The 15,653-nt window shown below is 40.4% G+C and overlaps 1 protein-coding gene across 2 annotated transcripts; it reads right to left on the bottom strand.

Moving 5' to 3' along the window:
- Nucleotides 1-1,106: 1,106 nt before the first annotated feature.
- On the bottom strand, nucleotides 1,107-15,653 carry med24 (mediator complex subunit 24). 2 transcript variants are annotated; one of them, XM_034119496.1, is made up of 26 exons: nucleotides 15,523-15,653; nucleotides 15,119-15,249; nucleotides 14,934-15,016; nucleotides 14,796-14,834; nucleotides 14,641-14,714; nucleotides 13,968-14,191; nucleotides 13,602-13,713; nucleotides 13,342-13,492; nucleotides 12,815-12,928; nucleotides 12,646-12,699; nucleotides 12,477-12,559; nucleotides 12,270-12,356; nucleotides 11,986-12,085; nucleotides 11,476-11,618; nucleotides 11,247-11,284; nucleotides 11,067-11,149; nucleotides 10,660-10,838; nucleotides 10,014-10,113; nucleotides 9,462-9,637; nucleotides 8,565-8,829; nucleotides 7,314-7,495; nucleotides 7,126-7,219; nucleotides 6,526-6,625; nucleotides 4,659-4,739; nucleotides 2,772-2,920; nucleotides 1,107-1,456 (listed from the first exon to the last, which is right to left on the bottom strand). In XM_034119496.1, exons 2-26 carry the CDS (start codon nucleotides 15,246-15,248, stop codon nucleotides 1,340-1,342), a joined length of 2,958 nt encoding a protein of 985 aa, XP_033975387.1. In that variant the 5' UTR covers nucleotide 15,249; nucleotides 15,523-15,653; the 3' UTR covers nucleotides 1,107-1,339. The 2 variants fall into 2 exon arrangements, with proteins under 2 accessions (XP_033975387.1, XP_033975386.1); XM_034119495.1 differs by having other exon boundaries at nucleotides 11,247-11,287.

The raw sequence follows: 15,653 nt of genomic DNA on the forward strand, positions 1-15,653 counted from the left end.
GTTGGTGATTGGCTAATGGTTACACAAGCCAAAAAATCGTTATGACATCATAAAGTGGCCAAAATCTGATCAGCTCATTTTCAGACAGGTTTTTATTAGGGCTGTCAGTCGATTAAAATATTTAATCGCGATTAATCGCATGATTGTCTATAGTTAATCGCGATTAATCGCAAATTAATCGCACATTTTTTATCTGTTCTAAATGTACCTTAGAGGGATATCTTTCAAGTTTTTAATACTCTTATCAACATATGAGTGGACAAATATGCTTTATATGTTTGTTTATTATCATTTGAACAATGACGAATATTAAACACAACAACCTCTGAACATTACAAATATTCGCTTCAAATCAACCTGGAACCTCTCATACAATAATAGTGTGTGTGTGTGTGTGTGTGTGTGTGTTGGAGCTATGTGCAGCTCAAGGCATATATGCTCCAACGGGAGCTGCCTGGATGCTGCAATCATGTTGCGTGTGCTGACTTTTCGTACAATGTCCCACTGTCTGGCTACCTGCATAAAGTCAAGTGCTCGGCGCAGTTGTCGGCGAAATGTCATTGAAACAGCTTCTTATATCCGTTAGCGCAGCTAGCTAGCACCAGATGCTAACAACAACACGTAAGGTGTGCCTCACTCGCGCGAGTCGCGCCACACATACACACTCCCTCCCGGTCCTCCCGATGGCCAGTCCGGGCCTGCCAGTGAGCGTGGAAGTGTGGTCTGCCACAAGCGGGCGGTAGGAGCGGGGCTGTCAGCAGGAGCGGGGCTGTCAGCATCAGCTTGTCGATGGTATTTTAAACTCGATGCGCTCTGAAACTACGGCGGCCGAGGACAAAAAATACACATGCGTTAATCGCGTTAAAATAATTAGTGGCGTTAATTTTTTTTTGCGTTAACGCGTTATTAACGCGTTAACTTGACAGCCCTAGTTTTTATATAAATGGATCAGGACAAAAAGTGAGAGAATCTTTTTTCCTGAAACTTTCAGAATCTCTTTACACAGAGGGGACACATGTTGATGTAGAAAAGACATGAAAAAGTGGATTTTGCATAATAGGTGACCTTTAACGATGTAAAAAGGAGTATGGCAAGCAGAAACAGACTATCTTCAGTGTTTTTTTTTTATTTTAAAATATATTTACACATTTCTTTAAGTGTGAAAAAGACATAAACAAGGTATTTTCCAACAAAAATTCCTCAAAATGGAGGATCCAGAGCTACTCGCATCAAAAGATGAAATATTAAAGAGTCTTTTTTGTTTTTTCTACCGTTGGTTGTACTTCACCAACAAGGCCAATGCTTTGATTTGGTCCTGAGGTTAATTGAAACCCACAGTTTACAGGGCAGAGATGGCTTTGGCAGCGACTCTCCTCCCCAGCGGCAGGGTCAGGTCGGTGATGGCCAGCACGACTCTAGGTTTGGCCAGAGCTTGCAGCTTCACCAGCTCCGAAACCTGGATGCACAGAGAGACATATACAGATTTGATCAAGCTATAGTGTGTCTGAAGTAAGATTTCACTGGCTCTAATGTTGCACAAGGCAAGCTTTGACCATTGATCTGTACACCTAAAAATACACATTTTCCATCTTACTAAATGCGTAGCGTTATTTATCCATCTATATTCTGTAGAGAGTTTATCTAAAAGATCGCTAAGAACATCTCTACAGTAACAATGAAACAGTAAAGAAGTTACTGGGAGTTATGGGATTTGAAATAAAGGAGCAATATGTCCCTGATCTATATACATTAACAGAGGTATGTAAAGCAACAATGGAGTACATTAACATAGTTATGGATATTCCAGCAAGTTTTAAATCAAAGAAAATCATTATAATATTTTGGTTAGGAATCCAAGCAACCTTTTCTGTTGTCAGTGTAACTGGGTGTCAGCTGATGATTAGACGTTTGTCAACTCTATAAATCTATATATATAATTCTTTAGCTGAGAAATCTATTCATTTGTAGGCGAGGAGAAGAAGTATTTTTTCCGTTATGAATATCTCATGAACCACATCTACCCATTCCTCTATTGCGGGGGAGTGAGAATGTTTCATACTGTTGACATCAGCTGTCTCTTGCATAAAACAAAACTAGATGGCATTCACATGGTGATCAAAGAGATAAAAAAATACATTTGAAAAACTAGTCAGCAATTTCTCTTTCTAGAAATCATGACCCGGTGAGTCAAGATGATCCAAATACATTATTGTAAGCAGTTTCAAGCAGGAACTCATTTATTTCTACCCACACATACCAAAGAAAAAGCACCAGCCTCTTGTCCGTAAGTAAACACACGCTTTTTCTACTGCAGGGAAATATGGTTTGTGGGTGTAGTTTGTTAGAAGGAAAATAGTTCCCACGTGAAACTGCTCACAACAAGATCTGTGGATTATCTTAAGTAACTGGTTATGATTTGGAAAGACAGGCACTCGGCACCACAAGCCAAAGGTCATTTAGTTATATTATATTCAAAAGAAAGCAGACATCTCTACGGCCGACATCTCAACAGTCTGCAAACCAAAACAGCAATGCAAAGAAGAGAGGAGAGACAATATGTATATTGAAATTAGCAGTGACGTGTCCCTTCGACTTGTTCCAAACACACACATTGATCAAATTCGGAGCATGGCCCTTGGAGACACACTTTTTTATGAAGAAAGACCAAACCCTTTCCCAGTAATGTGTGATGTAACCTTCCCCTCCTTATCTCTATCTGTCTCCAGCTCCCACCCCGGTTTCTCTTCCCTCCCAGCCGGACGGTAACTCACCATCGTGAAGGGCATGAACTGCAGGATGCTCCCCCGGCTCCCCTGCTCCAGGCACTCAACACACTCCTCCATAAAACTCTGCACAAACTGGGTGTGAGGTCCGGCCATCTTGGAGCCCAGGATGGAGGAAATGAGGAGGAACAGGTTGGCTGAGGAGAAGAGAGAAGGTGGTTTGAATTATTGTACTGTCTTTGTTAGCATTAGCATTAGAATGAGCATTGACTGTTCTTTCCTGACATCTTCAAGTCATCATTAGAAACTCACCTGTTCACCATGGCCTTTGACCCCTAACCCATCACAGTCCCCCTGCTTCCACTCCTACTGCTATTTATTTAATTGCGTTTGTTTGTTTACCATGTAAAGCGGCCTTGGGTCCCTTTAAAAGGCGCTATACAAATGTAATCTATTATAATTATTATTATTATTTGCTGGGTCCACACACAAACACACATTGCCACATAAACAAACATAAAAAACCCAACAGATCATCTTATGTAAAAGTTATTTAGATATGGAAGTAAAAAACCAAAGATATCATCCTTTTGACCAAATTGAAGACCAAATTGAAGAGGACAGGCATGAATTGAATACAAAACGGAACACATTATGGGCTATGAAACTATTTAAAGACTGGTTGATTGAAAAAAAAGAACCAACAGAGTTTGACAGCTATGGAGCAGAAACCCTGAACACGCAGCTGCGGTCCTTTTATGCAACGGTCCAGACCTCAAACGGCAAAACCTATTCAGTTGCCAGTTACTTGGGCATTAGGGCAGGGATATCAAGAACCTTTCCAAGGTTTGACAGGCTGGTCTTGGATCAAAAGAGATCATGTCTGTGACTGGGCACAGGTGCGAGAGCAGCCTGAAGAGTTACTGGGCTCAAACAATAACCGAAAGGGAGAAATGGAGCAACATCCTGTCCTCCAACCCAGGAAATAGCAGCACATCGGGTCAGAGCCTTTCCATGTTGTCTGTCCTTACACACACATTAGCAGTAGCGATACAGCTGTGGCAATATTGTTTCCCGTTTTTTTTACATGTTGGGAATTGTGCTTTCAGATGTGTCATCTGCGAAACCCCCGCAAGGAGAGAGGATCGAGGACAGAAACGTTGATCTCAATATCCCTAAAGATTTCCCATTCACCATGTCACATTGTACTATTAATGGAAACGTTCAGGTTAATGTTAATTACAGCTAAGGCTCAAATGCTAACATGCACAGAGTTAGTTGATATCGAAGCAGTTCCTGCCGTTGCAACAGCCTAGTTCAAACATCAACAATGGACTATTTTTCGTAGCGGATGAATGTCATTTTAAATCAGTTACAACTATGTTTTTAATCATTAAAAACATTTTCTAAAACAATAAAAGCATTTCAATTAATATTGGGAGTCATATCGTTACTTTGTTGAGAATGTGGCCATGTAATAAGCGGGATAATGTGCAGCGACGCGGTCATTATGGGTAAAAGAACACCGACAGGCAGATCAGGAGCCCGACGCGAAGCGGAGGGATCTAGATCGGCATCCTTAAAAGGGGCCCTATTATGCTATTTTTCAGATTCATAGCAAATAGAAGCCCAAGTGTTAGTGAAGTCACTATGTGGGATTTTAGCCTTTGCAGACCATTTACATGCACACAGACCTATAGAATATAATAATAGGGCCCCTTAAAGCCAAACACAAAAATAATAAAATGAGTTCGACATTCAAAGTTCAATTAAAATGTCCAAAATACAGATATTTTTAAAGCAACATTTATGGAATGATTATTATGATGTTGAAAGTGATACAACTTGAACGTTGGCATGGGTATCCATTGTAAAAGGAGGGCATTTTGGGGTAATTATAAGTGTGTGGATGTTTAGCACAGAGAGAGTTCTCACCCAGGACTCTGTTGAGAGGGTCCCTCATGTTGACGGTGTGCAGCTGCGAGGCAGACAGCGAGCTGCTCATAGACCGGTCTCCTATGAGGAAACACATGATGTGAGATACAGCAGTTTTAGTTTTGTTTCCATTTGACTCTGTCACATGGGGAAAAAACAAATGCAAAACAACAGAAAATCAACAGGGAAGTTGTGATTATCCACAAGTTTTCTGTTGGGGGTGACAAAATGTCTGGACTAGAGATTGTGAAAGTCTAAAAGGATTCCCTCCAGGGCTCTCTTTCATAATCTACGTTTGTTCCTTAAATAACCTTCTTAGACACATTTCAAAACCAAAAGTAACTACAATATGCCAAAATCTTTTTAATTATCTTTAGAAGTAATATATAGCATATAGCATATATTCCATCAAACACTCCTTGATGGGAGGATCAGCCTGAAATGACTCGATTTTCATCTCATTAGACTTTGGATAAAAAAAACCACTACAACTCCCCCAGTTTTCAGACTCATGCATTTCTTCCTATGTCATGCAACACACCGATCCTTAACGCCCTGTTTCGGAATTATTTTGACGTAGCTGTAACAAACACTGATCAGGCTGATAAGAGCAGTTTGGAGAAAGAGCTAAAGGTTTGGAGATAAGAAGTCAGCTATTACATAAATCACCAACAAGCTTTAAAAAAAGTTGAATTTGAGTCATTTTTTAACAAAGAAAATAAACTAAAAGGTGAGGTATGTAATTTATTTCAGAAACACTTGTTATATTCCATGGAATGCTCTTAACATCCCGATAGCAATGAATATATCAAATGCTTTGACAACAAATACATTAAAAAAAATGTTATCTGTGGAAGCCGTGGCGCTGTAAAAAGCATGACCAATCATCTGGACGGCCTACCTGCCTGTCAGCCTTCCATCTGTGCACAAACTTATCTCGTGCCCTCATTGGTCATGTGCGCGTTCGTGTGTGTTGGAGGAGGGGCTCTGTAACGGTCCGTCCACACAGCGGCGTGCGTTAAAGCTTCAACTCATTCACTTTGAATGGGGTGACGTCACGCTTCGCCGAACTGCATTGTGGGAGCGAAGCGTAGCGTTGCTCGCTGCAAAAGTTGAGCAATGTTCAACTTTTGAAGCTTCGACGGAAGCGTCAGCCAATCGAATCATATGCCAGTACAAGCTCTAGCCAATCAAACCGCTGCTTGTGTGTCCGGGGCGGGAGATTCAGGTGATTGGTTGTTGGTCTAGCTTCACACATGCCCGCCGGCAAGCGACAACGCACGCCGCTGTGTGGACGGGCCGTAAGGAAGTCTGAAGGAAGTGGCAGATTTTTTTCGGTTGTCTATTTTCAAATTCTAGCGCTCGAGCTGGTTTCTCCAAAATTACCTTCCCCACCTTTAAGTCTCAGTTTTGAGCTTCTTGAATGTGAATACTTTGTATTTTCCCTGCTCTCCTTTGACAAAAAAGATATTTTATTATGGCATTTTTCATCACTACTGACATTTAAAAGACCTGAAAACGTATTAAATAATTGCGAAACGAATAGAAAATGAAAATAGTAATTAGTTTAAGCACAATTTGAAACCACAATGCTTCTATTGTTCTCAAAAGCACTCTCCCTCCTGTATAGTACTGAATGATTCAAAGCCAAACACTTCACATTAAACTGCAGAGCTCAAGTCTGAACCTGCTGACGGTTAAAACAGATGCTTAATGACAGCCTGAGCTTATTTATGCTTTTCTGATTTAGCTAAAAGCACTCACAAGAAGCAACTCGCTGGTAACAGGTTGTTAGAAAGCCAAACGACTGAGAGGCCACCGGCTTCATAATTCAAGTGTATTAAAACCCAGACATTAATAGACTGACCTGGACTGGAAAGGGCAGCCGGCTCGTCCTCATTGCTGCTGAGCAGGCGCATTAGTTTAGAGGGCTGAGTGTCATCCAAGGGAAAGAGGCTGTTGTAGTCCTGCGGGCAATAAAATATAGTATCATGTCTTCATTAAACAAGGACCATGCATTGAAATACATTCATCTCAAAAAGAGGTGTTTCATGCCAGATAGAGCTATTAGCTCATATCTGTAGTTAGACTACATTGTTTTAGACAAATATTTAAACAATGAGGGATAAGATAATAGTAATTGCACATTTCAACCTCTCTGTTTCTCACACTGAAGATTAGTATCAGAATCAGGATACCTTTATTAGTCCCACAGAGGGGAAATGTACATGGTTACAGCAGAAAAGAGCCAAAGACAGCTTAATGTTACGTAGAAGCATGCATAGGTATATATTGCACAGTTATTAACGGCATATATATATATTGCACATAATTGGTGTAATTTGTTGAGTGTTATAGTCTGTGTTGTTGTGTGTGTGTGGGGGTCTACCAGGGGCCGTGGTGGTTATATATCTTAATATTACGCAGGTCTTATGGTTGATACATGATTTTGTGTGTCTGTTTTTACCTCGATATCTTCTCGCTGCCTTTTGCGTTGGCGCGCTGAGAACGAGCCTTTGTGGTGAGAGGAGAAAGAGCTGAGTGCGCACCACACAGACAACCTGAGGAGGATTCAAGAGATTCAAGTTAACACCAGATCCCAAATCGCCATTAAACACGGTTGTCCATCACATCTAAGTGTTAGGTTTCTCTTACTTGGCCAGTGCTTTCCCCGGGGGGTCTGCCAGGCTGGCCCAGTGGGCGGAGTCAGTGAGCAGGTCGGGCAGGATGGTGCCTAGCAGGGTGAGCGTGATCTGCTGAGTGTCCAGGCAGAAGATGCTGTAGAGCAGCTCCACCACCCGGTCAGCCCACTCCTGACGAGTCTCCTTCAGCAGCTCCTGAAGTACAACACAGAGATCCGATTACACACATTAAGTAATCTGGTTAATATATAGTCCAGGGTTCATACACTTTTTCACCAATGACTTTTCCATGACCTTTACCTAATTTTCCATGACCAAAGAAATTACTCTTTCTCAGCGGTACCACTGAAAATTGTTTATTTTAACATGGAACAGGAAAATAAGGTCTGCATATGAAACATGTTGTGCCTATCTAAAACAAATCAAATAGTAGGCTTACTAGCTTCTACACGCTAAAGCAACTCAAATCTCTCACCAGCAAAATACCTCGTCAGTTAAATGCCATCTTATGTTTCATTACGATACAGTATTTATTATCATTATAGTATTACTATTTCGGCGATTAGATAAAATATAAATTATATTTGATGCAACTTTAGTTACATTTCCATGACTTTTCCAAAACTTTGGGAAAAATATTGTTTTCCAGAACTTTTCCAGGGCCTGAAATTAGCATTTTGAATTTCCATGACTTTTCCAGGTTTTTAATGACCGTAAGAACCCCGATAGTCAAGTTCTCTTTGCAAGGACCTATGACAGCACAATATTGCCTTTTAAATCATCCTAAAAAAAAAGGTATCATGAAGAGTTTATGATTACTAATAGTGTCATTAAGCAACATTTCCAATGGGTGGATTCATCTAAGGAAGTAAGCAAAAGGAAATGACATCTTATTAAACATTTCAGATGTGTGTATCTCACACTGCACTGTAACTTTTATTCATGTACCTTTGTTATTCATGTTTTATATCTTTGCTTTTAAATGCCATTTTATAATATGTTTTCTTAATGCTCTTAATGTCTTTTTGTAAAGCACTTTGAATTGCCTTGTGTTGAAAGGTGCTGAATAAATAAACTTGCCTTGCCTTATTTGAGAATAAATTAATAATTGATCATTTCATTTCTGCCAAACATTTGATAGAAACTTAGACAATACAGACATTGGATTCAAACGACACAACAAATACATCAATATAAAGAACATTTGAAACATGATTAAAAACCACTTCCTAACTATCATCAAGATATTTTCTTTTCCTCTTACCTTGACCAAGTTGTTGGTGAACCAGAAGACCCCTCCCATGTTGAGCAGGCTCTCAAACAGATGCAGGGCGCGGCTGTCCACCCAGCCTTTGCGCAGCACCGTCTGGAACTGCTTGCTGAGGGCCATGTGGATCGGGTCTTTGGCCGGCAGCAGGTTGCGGTAGGGGATCGGCTCCTGGCCCTCCATGGGGGGGCGCAGGGTGGCGGCCGTCTGTTGGAAGACGTCGGCACACATGTGCTCCATGATGGAACTCATAATGATCACGCTGGGGGGAGAGAGAGGACATCAGTGTTAATCTGTGAAGTAATGGTCTGGAGATCTGGATAAGCTATAAGGATTTTTGAATGTCTTTCTTTCTGACATTTGAAGCTTTAATCAATGTCTGTTGTCTTATTTAAGGACGTCATCAACCCTAAATATATAATAAAATAAACGCTTAATATAATAAAATTAGTTTTTTGTTTTTGTTCCATCTACTCTAATGAATTTAACCAGTCAGTGTGTGACTCCTTTGTGTGCAAAAAGCAGGAGAACTGCAGTGAAAGACTAGTATCAACAAACATGGATTAAAGTTCAATATTTTGTAAATTTGGGTTTTAGAAATAATTACATATATCTTTTGTTCCATAAACATTGATTTTAGTATCTTACAAAGCTCTCATGATAATGGAAATCTTTGGATCATACGGGTGGGACCAATCCCACACAGCAGGCACTGAAATCTAAATTCTACAAATATTAAAATACTAATAATATTGGTGTAGCCTATTTTGTATTTGCAACTGTGCGAATACCAGTTTTAAACAGAATGCAGCTTTATAACTTAAAACTATTCAGTACAGCCCTGTAATGTGCGGTGGTGGTGAAGTTTAAGTGTGTGTTTCACGTTGTTTGTACCGTTCATTATAAAACTGCAGAGTGTTTTCCGCATACAGCGGTGTCACAAGCTGCCGGATCATCGTCTGGGGCTTCTCCCTCTCGTCCCTCCCCAGCATCCTGACGTGGGCCACCAGCCAGGCCACCGCACAGATCGCCATGCTGCAAACCTTCCCCTTGATGTTGTCAGTGATCTTCTACACTTACAAACAGAGGACAGCAGCAAGGAAAGAGGAAGGATGCAGTTAGAGAAACGCGGAGTATGGGCAAAGGGAACAGGCTTCCGACTAAAACGGCATCCTTCTACATTGCATGATAGAAAAACTTGAATGGAATAGTAAAGTAAAAAGGGAAGTATCTACATCTACAGGGCGTCACTGCTGTTGCAAGTTCTAACAAAATGTTACTCATCAGTTTCCACTGAATATATCATAAAAACCTTGAGTAATGAGTTTAACTACAACATTAAATATTGATATGTGGAAATGAGATATTGATATGTGGAAATTACCTGTACTGAGCACTGAGTGAGAAACACCCACGTCACAACATAAAGATTGAAGTTGAACAGACCTGCACTGCCTCCACGGAGAGAACTCCATTCTCCCACGCATTCAGAACTTCCAGGATAGCTGCAGGAGTGCTGAGGCAGATTTCATGCCATTTCACCTGACTGTCACAACACACAAATGTCAAAAGGAAGTTCCTTATTCAGAGCATTGTTTCCTTAAAAACAACTTCAAGGAATATGAAAGTAATACGAAGAAACACCAACGTACTGCGCGCATGATTTATCAGAATAAACCTTTATAGTTTCAATGACTCAATTATCAGTGCACAATTAATGTGCACGGTAATAACGTTTTAAGAGAATTTGAATGGTCTGCCTGTCTGTTGCATAAAGGTTACATCAGAAGCTCCTACAACTGTGACATACAGAAAAAAGGCAAACAGTGCTACCATTAGCAGTGAGATCTATGTTTATGGTTCAACTATTTATTTTAAATTACCTTTTGGTCGGTGAAAATGAAAATATGGCTGCCATTTTTTGTCATAGTGTAACTAACAGTGTAAGATGTTCTTCAGAGGTCCCTCAAAAATGTATCCAAACGTAACCCAGAAAAATGTGTAGTATGAAAATAGTAATTCATGAGATAAAGTATGTGAATTGACAAGACAGTAAAGCAGATAAAGCATTCACAGGGTTAACATCTCTTACACTAGTTTCATCTCTGAGGAGTTGTTCAGCAGGGTGACTAGACTCTCCACCTTGCCGGGCTCGGGTCTGAAGCAGGGGTGGTCTGGGTTCAGAGTCTTTCCCTCTTCAGGCATACACGTCTGCAGCCACGTTTCAAAGAAGGGCGTCTCGCCTGAAGGGCTGGGGTCTGACAGGATCACCTGAAACAAGATGCATAGGACAACCATGAGCTGTTTGAATGTAGGCCTAACCGTTCAAAGAGGACAGACGACATGGTTCAGATTAATCTATACAATTCAGTTCAGTGATGCTGCACAGCCCTCTCTGGACATCTTGTGGTTAAACACTGAAAGGGCAGGCTGATTGTCCGTAAAGATGTACACAAAATACTTCTTCTGACAAGCTTGAATTGCTATTAATGAACTAACCTCAGAACCGTATGTCTGCACCACATGGCAGAGCATGAGGAAGGAGATGTCGAAGAGCAGGGCCCGCACTGACGCCGATTTGGCTGAAGGAGGGAAAACTCCTCAATGTTAGTGTGTCATTTAATAAGCAATATCTCAGAATTTCCCAAATTGGAACACGTCAATCTTTTTTAAACTCACATCCTTCGCCGCTGATGTGCTTGGGAAACTCATTAAGCCTACAACAAAGAGGAAAAAAAAAAAAGAACACACATTATGAAACATCTCGTTTAAAACCCACTTCTTACGTCAACTTGCGTATCCACCCTTTCATGAGGTTATGAATTATTAAGCAGGTCACATTTGTTTGAGTCATGATTCCGGTGACTAAAAAGGGGGATTTTGTCTTCACTGTTTCTCTTATACTCACTTAATGAACTTCCGGGCGAAGGATTTGAGTTTCCCAGTGGCTGCTGCTGCTGCCAGGAGCAGATCTAGGCTCTTTCCAGACAACATGTGACCCAAGACCCCCAGAAGACCCTCAGGCGACTTGGAGTGGTCTGCATCTACTGTCTGAGGAATTAAAAAGGAATACATTATGTCAATTTGTTATTTTTAACAATCAGAATCAGGTTAATTGCCAAGTAGGTTTACACATGCTTTGGTGTATACATTAACACAGTAAGAGGAATTTAGTTAGGAATTAGTCAAATAAATTAGCAGTTAAACATTTTTAAAACTATTGTTAAAATAAATATAAATACACAAAAAATGTATATGAAAAATTACTTTAAAAAAAAGTATACGTGATTAATTTCAAAGTGTGTAATTTAATGATGTGATTTTTGAAAGCCACTTTTATACATCTCAGCACGTAACTAATTTTATACAATACAGTGAGGATGCCCTGTACAGTTTAGATCACATTATGGTGCTCTACCTTGAGAATATTGGTGACAGTGGGCTCAGCTCGCAGGATGAGACCGGGGTTGGGCTGGATGTTAGCATTTTCTGCCGTTTTTAACCTCGGGGAAAACTCCCTGCCCACGGCCCTGAATCAAATGTGCAAGGGGAAGAGGGAAAGAAAGGGAGGAGTGGAGGAGAGAGGGGGTGCAAGGGATGGGGGATAGGGTGGATTGTATGAATATGGTGAACAACACTGCCTCTGAGAGAGAAAACTTTTATTTCTAGACACCATGTTCATCATGAGATGGGACCTCGTACCGTTTTGACGTGAGGCAGGTTGTGTTTGAATCCGACAGCAGACCGAGCTTGTTGCACTCCTGCAGCAGCATGCCGAGGCAGTCACAACTATGTGAAGAAGCACAGGGAAAGTGATAAGCATCATGGTGCTGTCTTACCAGGCATTTAGCTTGCTTTTTATCTAAAATGTCTTTTAAAATCAGATTACTGAGATTTTAGGGTACTTACTTGCATCTCTGATCAGCTTTGTCCAGTAATGGTGTGAGTTGGAGTAAATACTGAAACGCTATATTCACATCATCCATGAAGTCCTGGAAGATACATGAATATGTTTTAAAAAAAAGTTATCAGTGATTTGCTTTTTTAAAACATGACATGAGGGAAATTATTCTTGTACCTGTCCTTTGTCACTCGGAGGATACTTCTTTAGTCGGAGCAGAACTTGTGGGATCTAGTAAAAATAAAGTATTCTCATTAAGGTGCATGTCGACAGATTCACCAACACTTGTGTAATTTGCTCACAACTGTTTTTTAGCTTATTTCACTCTATATACAGTGTGGATTACCTTGAGGAATGTGAAGGCAGTCCATTTGAGCTCCTCTGTGCCCTCTGGTGACTCGATGAGGCCGGTGAAGCACGCCTTCCAGATCTCCAGGACAAAAAGGGGAGTAGGGACTCGCTGTGGAGGACAGATCATTTGAGAAGACTTTTAATAAAAGAAAAGAAAATACACGAAGAATGACATACCACATTATATCTAGCTTGTGTATTAGGGAACCTTCAGCTAAATAAAAAGTGTGTCTATCTCTTCCAAGTTACGGCAAGGGCTCGATTTTCTTTGAATTATGCCTGAATTCTTGCAACAGCAACATTTCCAGGCAAAGGCAAAAATAAACACTTATTTCAAAGAACTTACTTTCTCTCTCTTCCCTTTTAAAATGCCTATGGAAACACATGACACTGGGAAGTGTTTACTGGAATGATTCTAAATGAATTTCCAAGAATGAAGAGACTTCCTTTCCCCTTTATTGGAATCCACCAAGTATTTTAAGAAAGGGTTAACATTACATTTCAATGCTATTACATGTTTACCTGCATTCTCTTGATCATCATCAGCTGCTCCACCAGCGGCTGTGTCTCCCCCGTCAGATTCATGGTCCCTTCCAGCATGATGAAGGCGTGGACCGATGGGAAGGAGGGATGAAACGTAGGCTCACTCTGCTCAGACAGCATCATGGGAATTCTGAGGACAGAGAGACAAGTTGTTTTTCAAGGTACAGGCTGAGTAGCATCAAAACAGAGTTCAATAGAAATGTGTGCTTAAAATGTAGGAATAAAGTGGAAATATTTACCCTTTTACTAGTGACAAGCTTTCCTCTAGTTTAGTCCTCAGTGTCTGGTTAGTTACACTGCTGAGGCCCTCCGTTACTCTCAGCACTGATTGCTCCACGTTGCTCCAGGAACCTGGGGACAAATATATATTAGATTCCCAACTCATAACAATAAGTTTTGAGATTTTTTTTAAGCATAGGACTTGGTTTATAACATCAAATCTGAGGACATCTTATACAAATATATACACCTTAATGTTTCCAGACAATCACTGGTAACTAAAGCTCTTTGTTAACCACAGAGAAATCTATCTCTTAGGGAAAACTATATGTAGTTTCACCCATTTGCGTTTTGCTCAGTCCTATGCACACACACAATCGTCTCACCTTGATCCTCCAGCCGAGCAATGTGAACCAGTGCTCTGTTCTTGGAGCTGTTCATCAGGGTGTGCAGCCTCTCCTGGCAGGCTCTCAGACTGGCCTCTGTGCTGGCTGATGGACCCAGTTCTCTCAGCTTCTCACAGTACCAGGCACAGCCCTGCAGCAGCCACACCACCACGCCCAGCAGAGCCCGGCACAGCCCAATGCATTCCTCTGCTTTGCCGTGACAGCTTTACAGTCAAGAGATGAGTTATTTTAAATTAGAAGATTTTTCAAAACTGTACTATTTCTTTTAAAAAGCAAACATGTAGGCACACAGTAAAAATGTAAACATAAGGCTTAAATAAAACATATTGCAAGCTCAAGCTTCCTGGGCTGCTCACTATGAGTTATTATATATAAGTACACTTTAATAAAAAGGTTAACTTGTGAAACAATAACTTCATTTCACATTCAGTGGTTTTCTGAATGCGTTGTGGCAAGTTATCTGACATAAGTTTGAAAAATAGGAACAACAAATGTCTACGCAAGATATAAATAAACGTAATCTAATCATGTTTACATTAAAAAAACAAAATGTTTTCATTAAAAAAACAAAACAAAACCTATTTATTATTAAGGATGGGAGATCTTAAATAATGATAGAGAAAGACACAGTGCCATGGATAATTTCGCATACCTGAGACGATGGCAGAACATGTCCATTATCTCCAACAGGGATTTGACACACAGCTCCCGAGAAAAGTCATCAAACTATCAAAACAAAGACATATTAATGAAAACCTATCATAGATAGTAAAATGAACGCTGTCATTTTCATCTAGTATACATTACCTTGCTAAGGGCTGTAAGCACACTGGAATAAGACACCATCTAAGGAGAGAGAAGGTATGTTAACAATTTTACGATTAACATACACGGTTTTGCACACAGCTCAGTTACACCATAAGAAAAACACTGCTTTTTGCTCACCTGGGAACTGATGGCATATTTAAGGTAAGACAAAATAAGGGGGTTGGGAGATGGACCAATCATCGCCTGCTCCATCAGGGCCTCTGCAACACACAAACAGCATGTAACGCCACTATATAACTCACAAAAAGTCACCGGTGTAAACTAAATAATTAGCATTAGGGCTAGGGAATCTCTCCTCTTACCTGCAAGGTTTAGGTAGTCCCATGTTGCTCCCTTTGGAAAGTTTTTCTTGATGTTTATGGCCCACTGGTAGTCACTCCATCGCTCCTTCCATGCCTGCAGAATGGCTTGCTTCAGATTGACCACTTTCATCCTGGTATAAACGAGCAAACAATTGTAAAATTACTCAACATTTTGAATACGAGTGCCATTAAAGCTATTTGGCTTCAAACCTCTGTTTGCCATACCACTCAGTGTAGCTTACTCGTTATTCATATATTGGCTAAGTAACGTTAGCTGTTAGCTGCCGATGCCATTCATTGACTAATACATTTAGAGAAAGTTGTTTTGCTGGGTGCGAAAATCCACGTATGCCACGGTTAATGAGACCAAACTAAGTCAAATTATTTATAAATGTGATGCTTACCTGACTTTTTTAGTTGTTCAAAACATAAAATGTATTAGTTTTTCTGTAGCTCCTCCGCTTCACAATACAAAGAACGCCATCTTTGCTGTAAAAGACATGAGCGTTCATTGGTTGATCTGTGGACGTTCCAG

Source organism: Trematomus bernacchii, unplaced genomic scaffold, assembly GCF_902827165.1.
Source record: "Trematomus bernacchii unplaced genomic scaffold, fTreBer1.1, whole genome shotgun sequence".
Classification (NCBI taxonomy): Eukaryota; Metazoa; Chordata; class Actinopteri; order Perciformes; family Nototheniidae; genus Trematomus; species Trematomus bernacchii.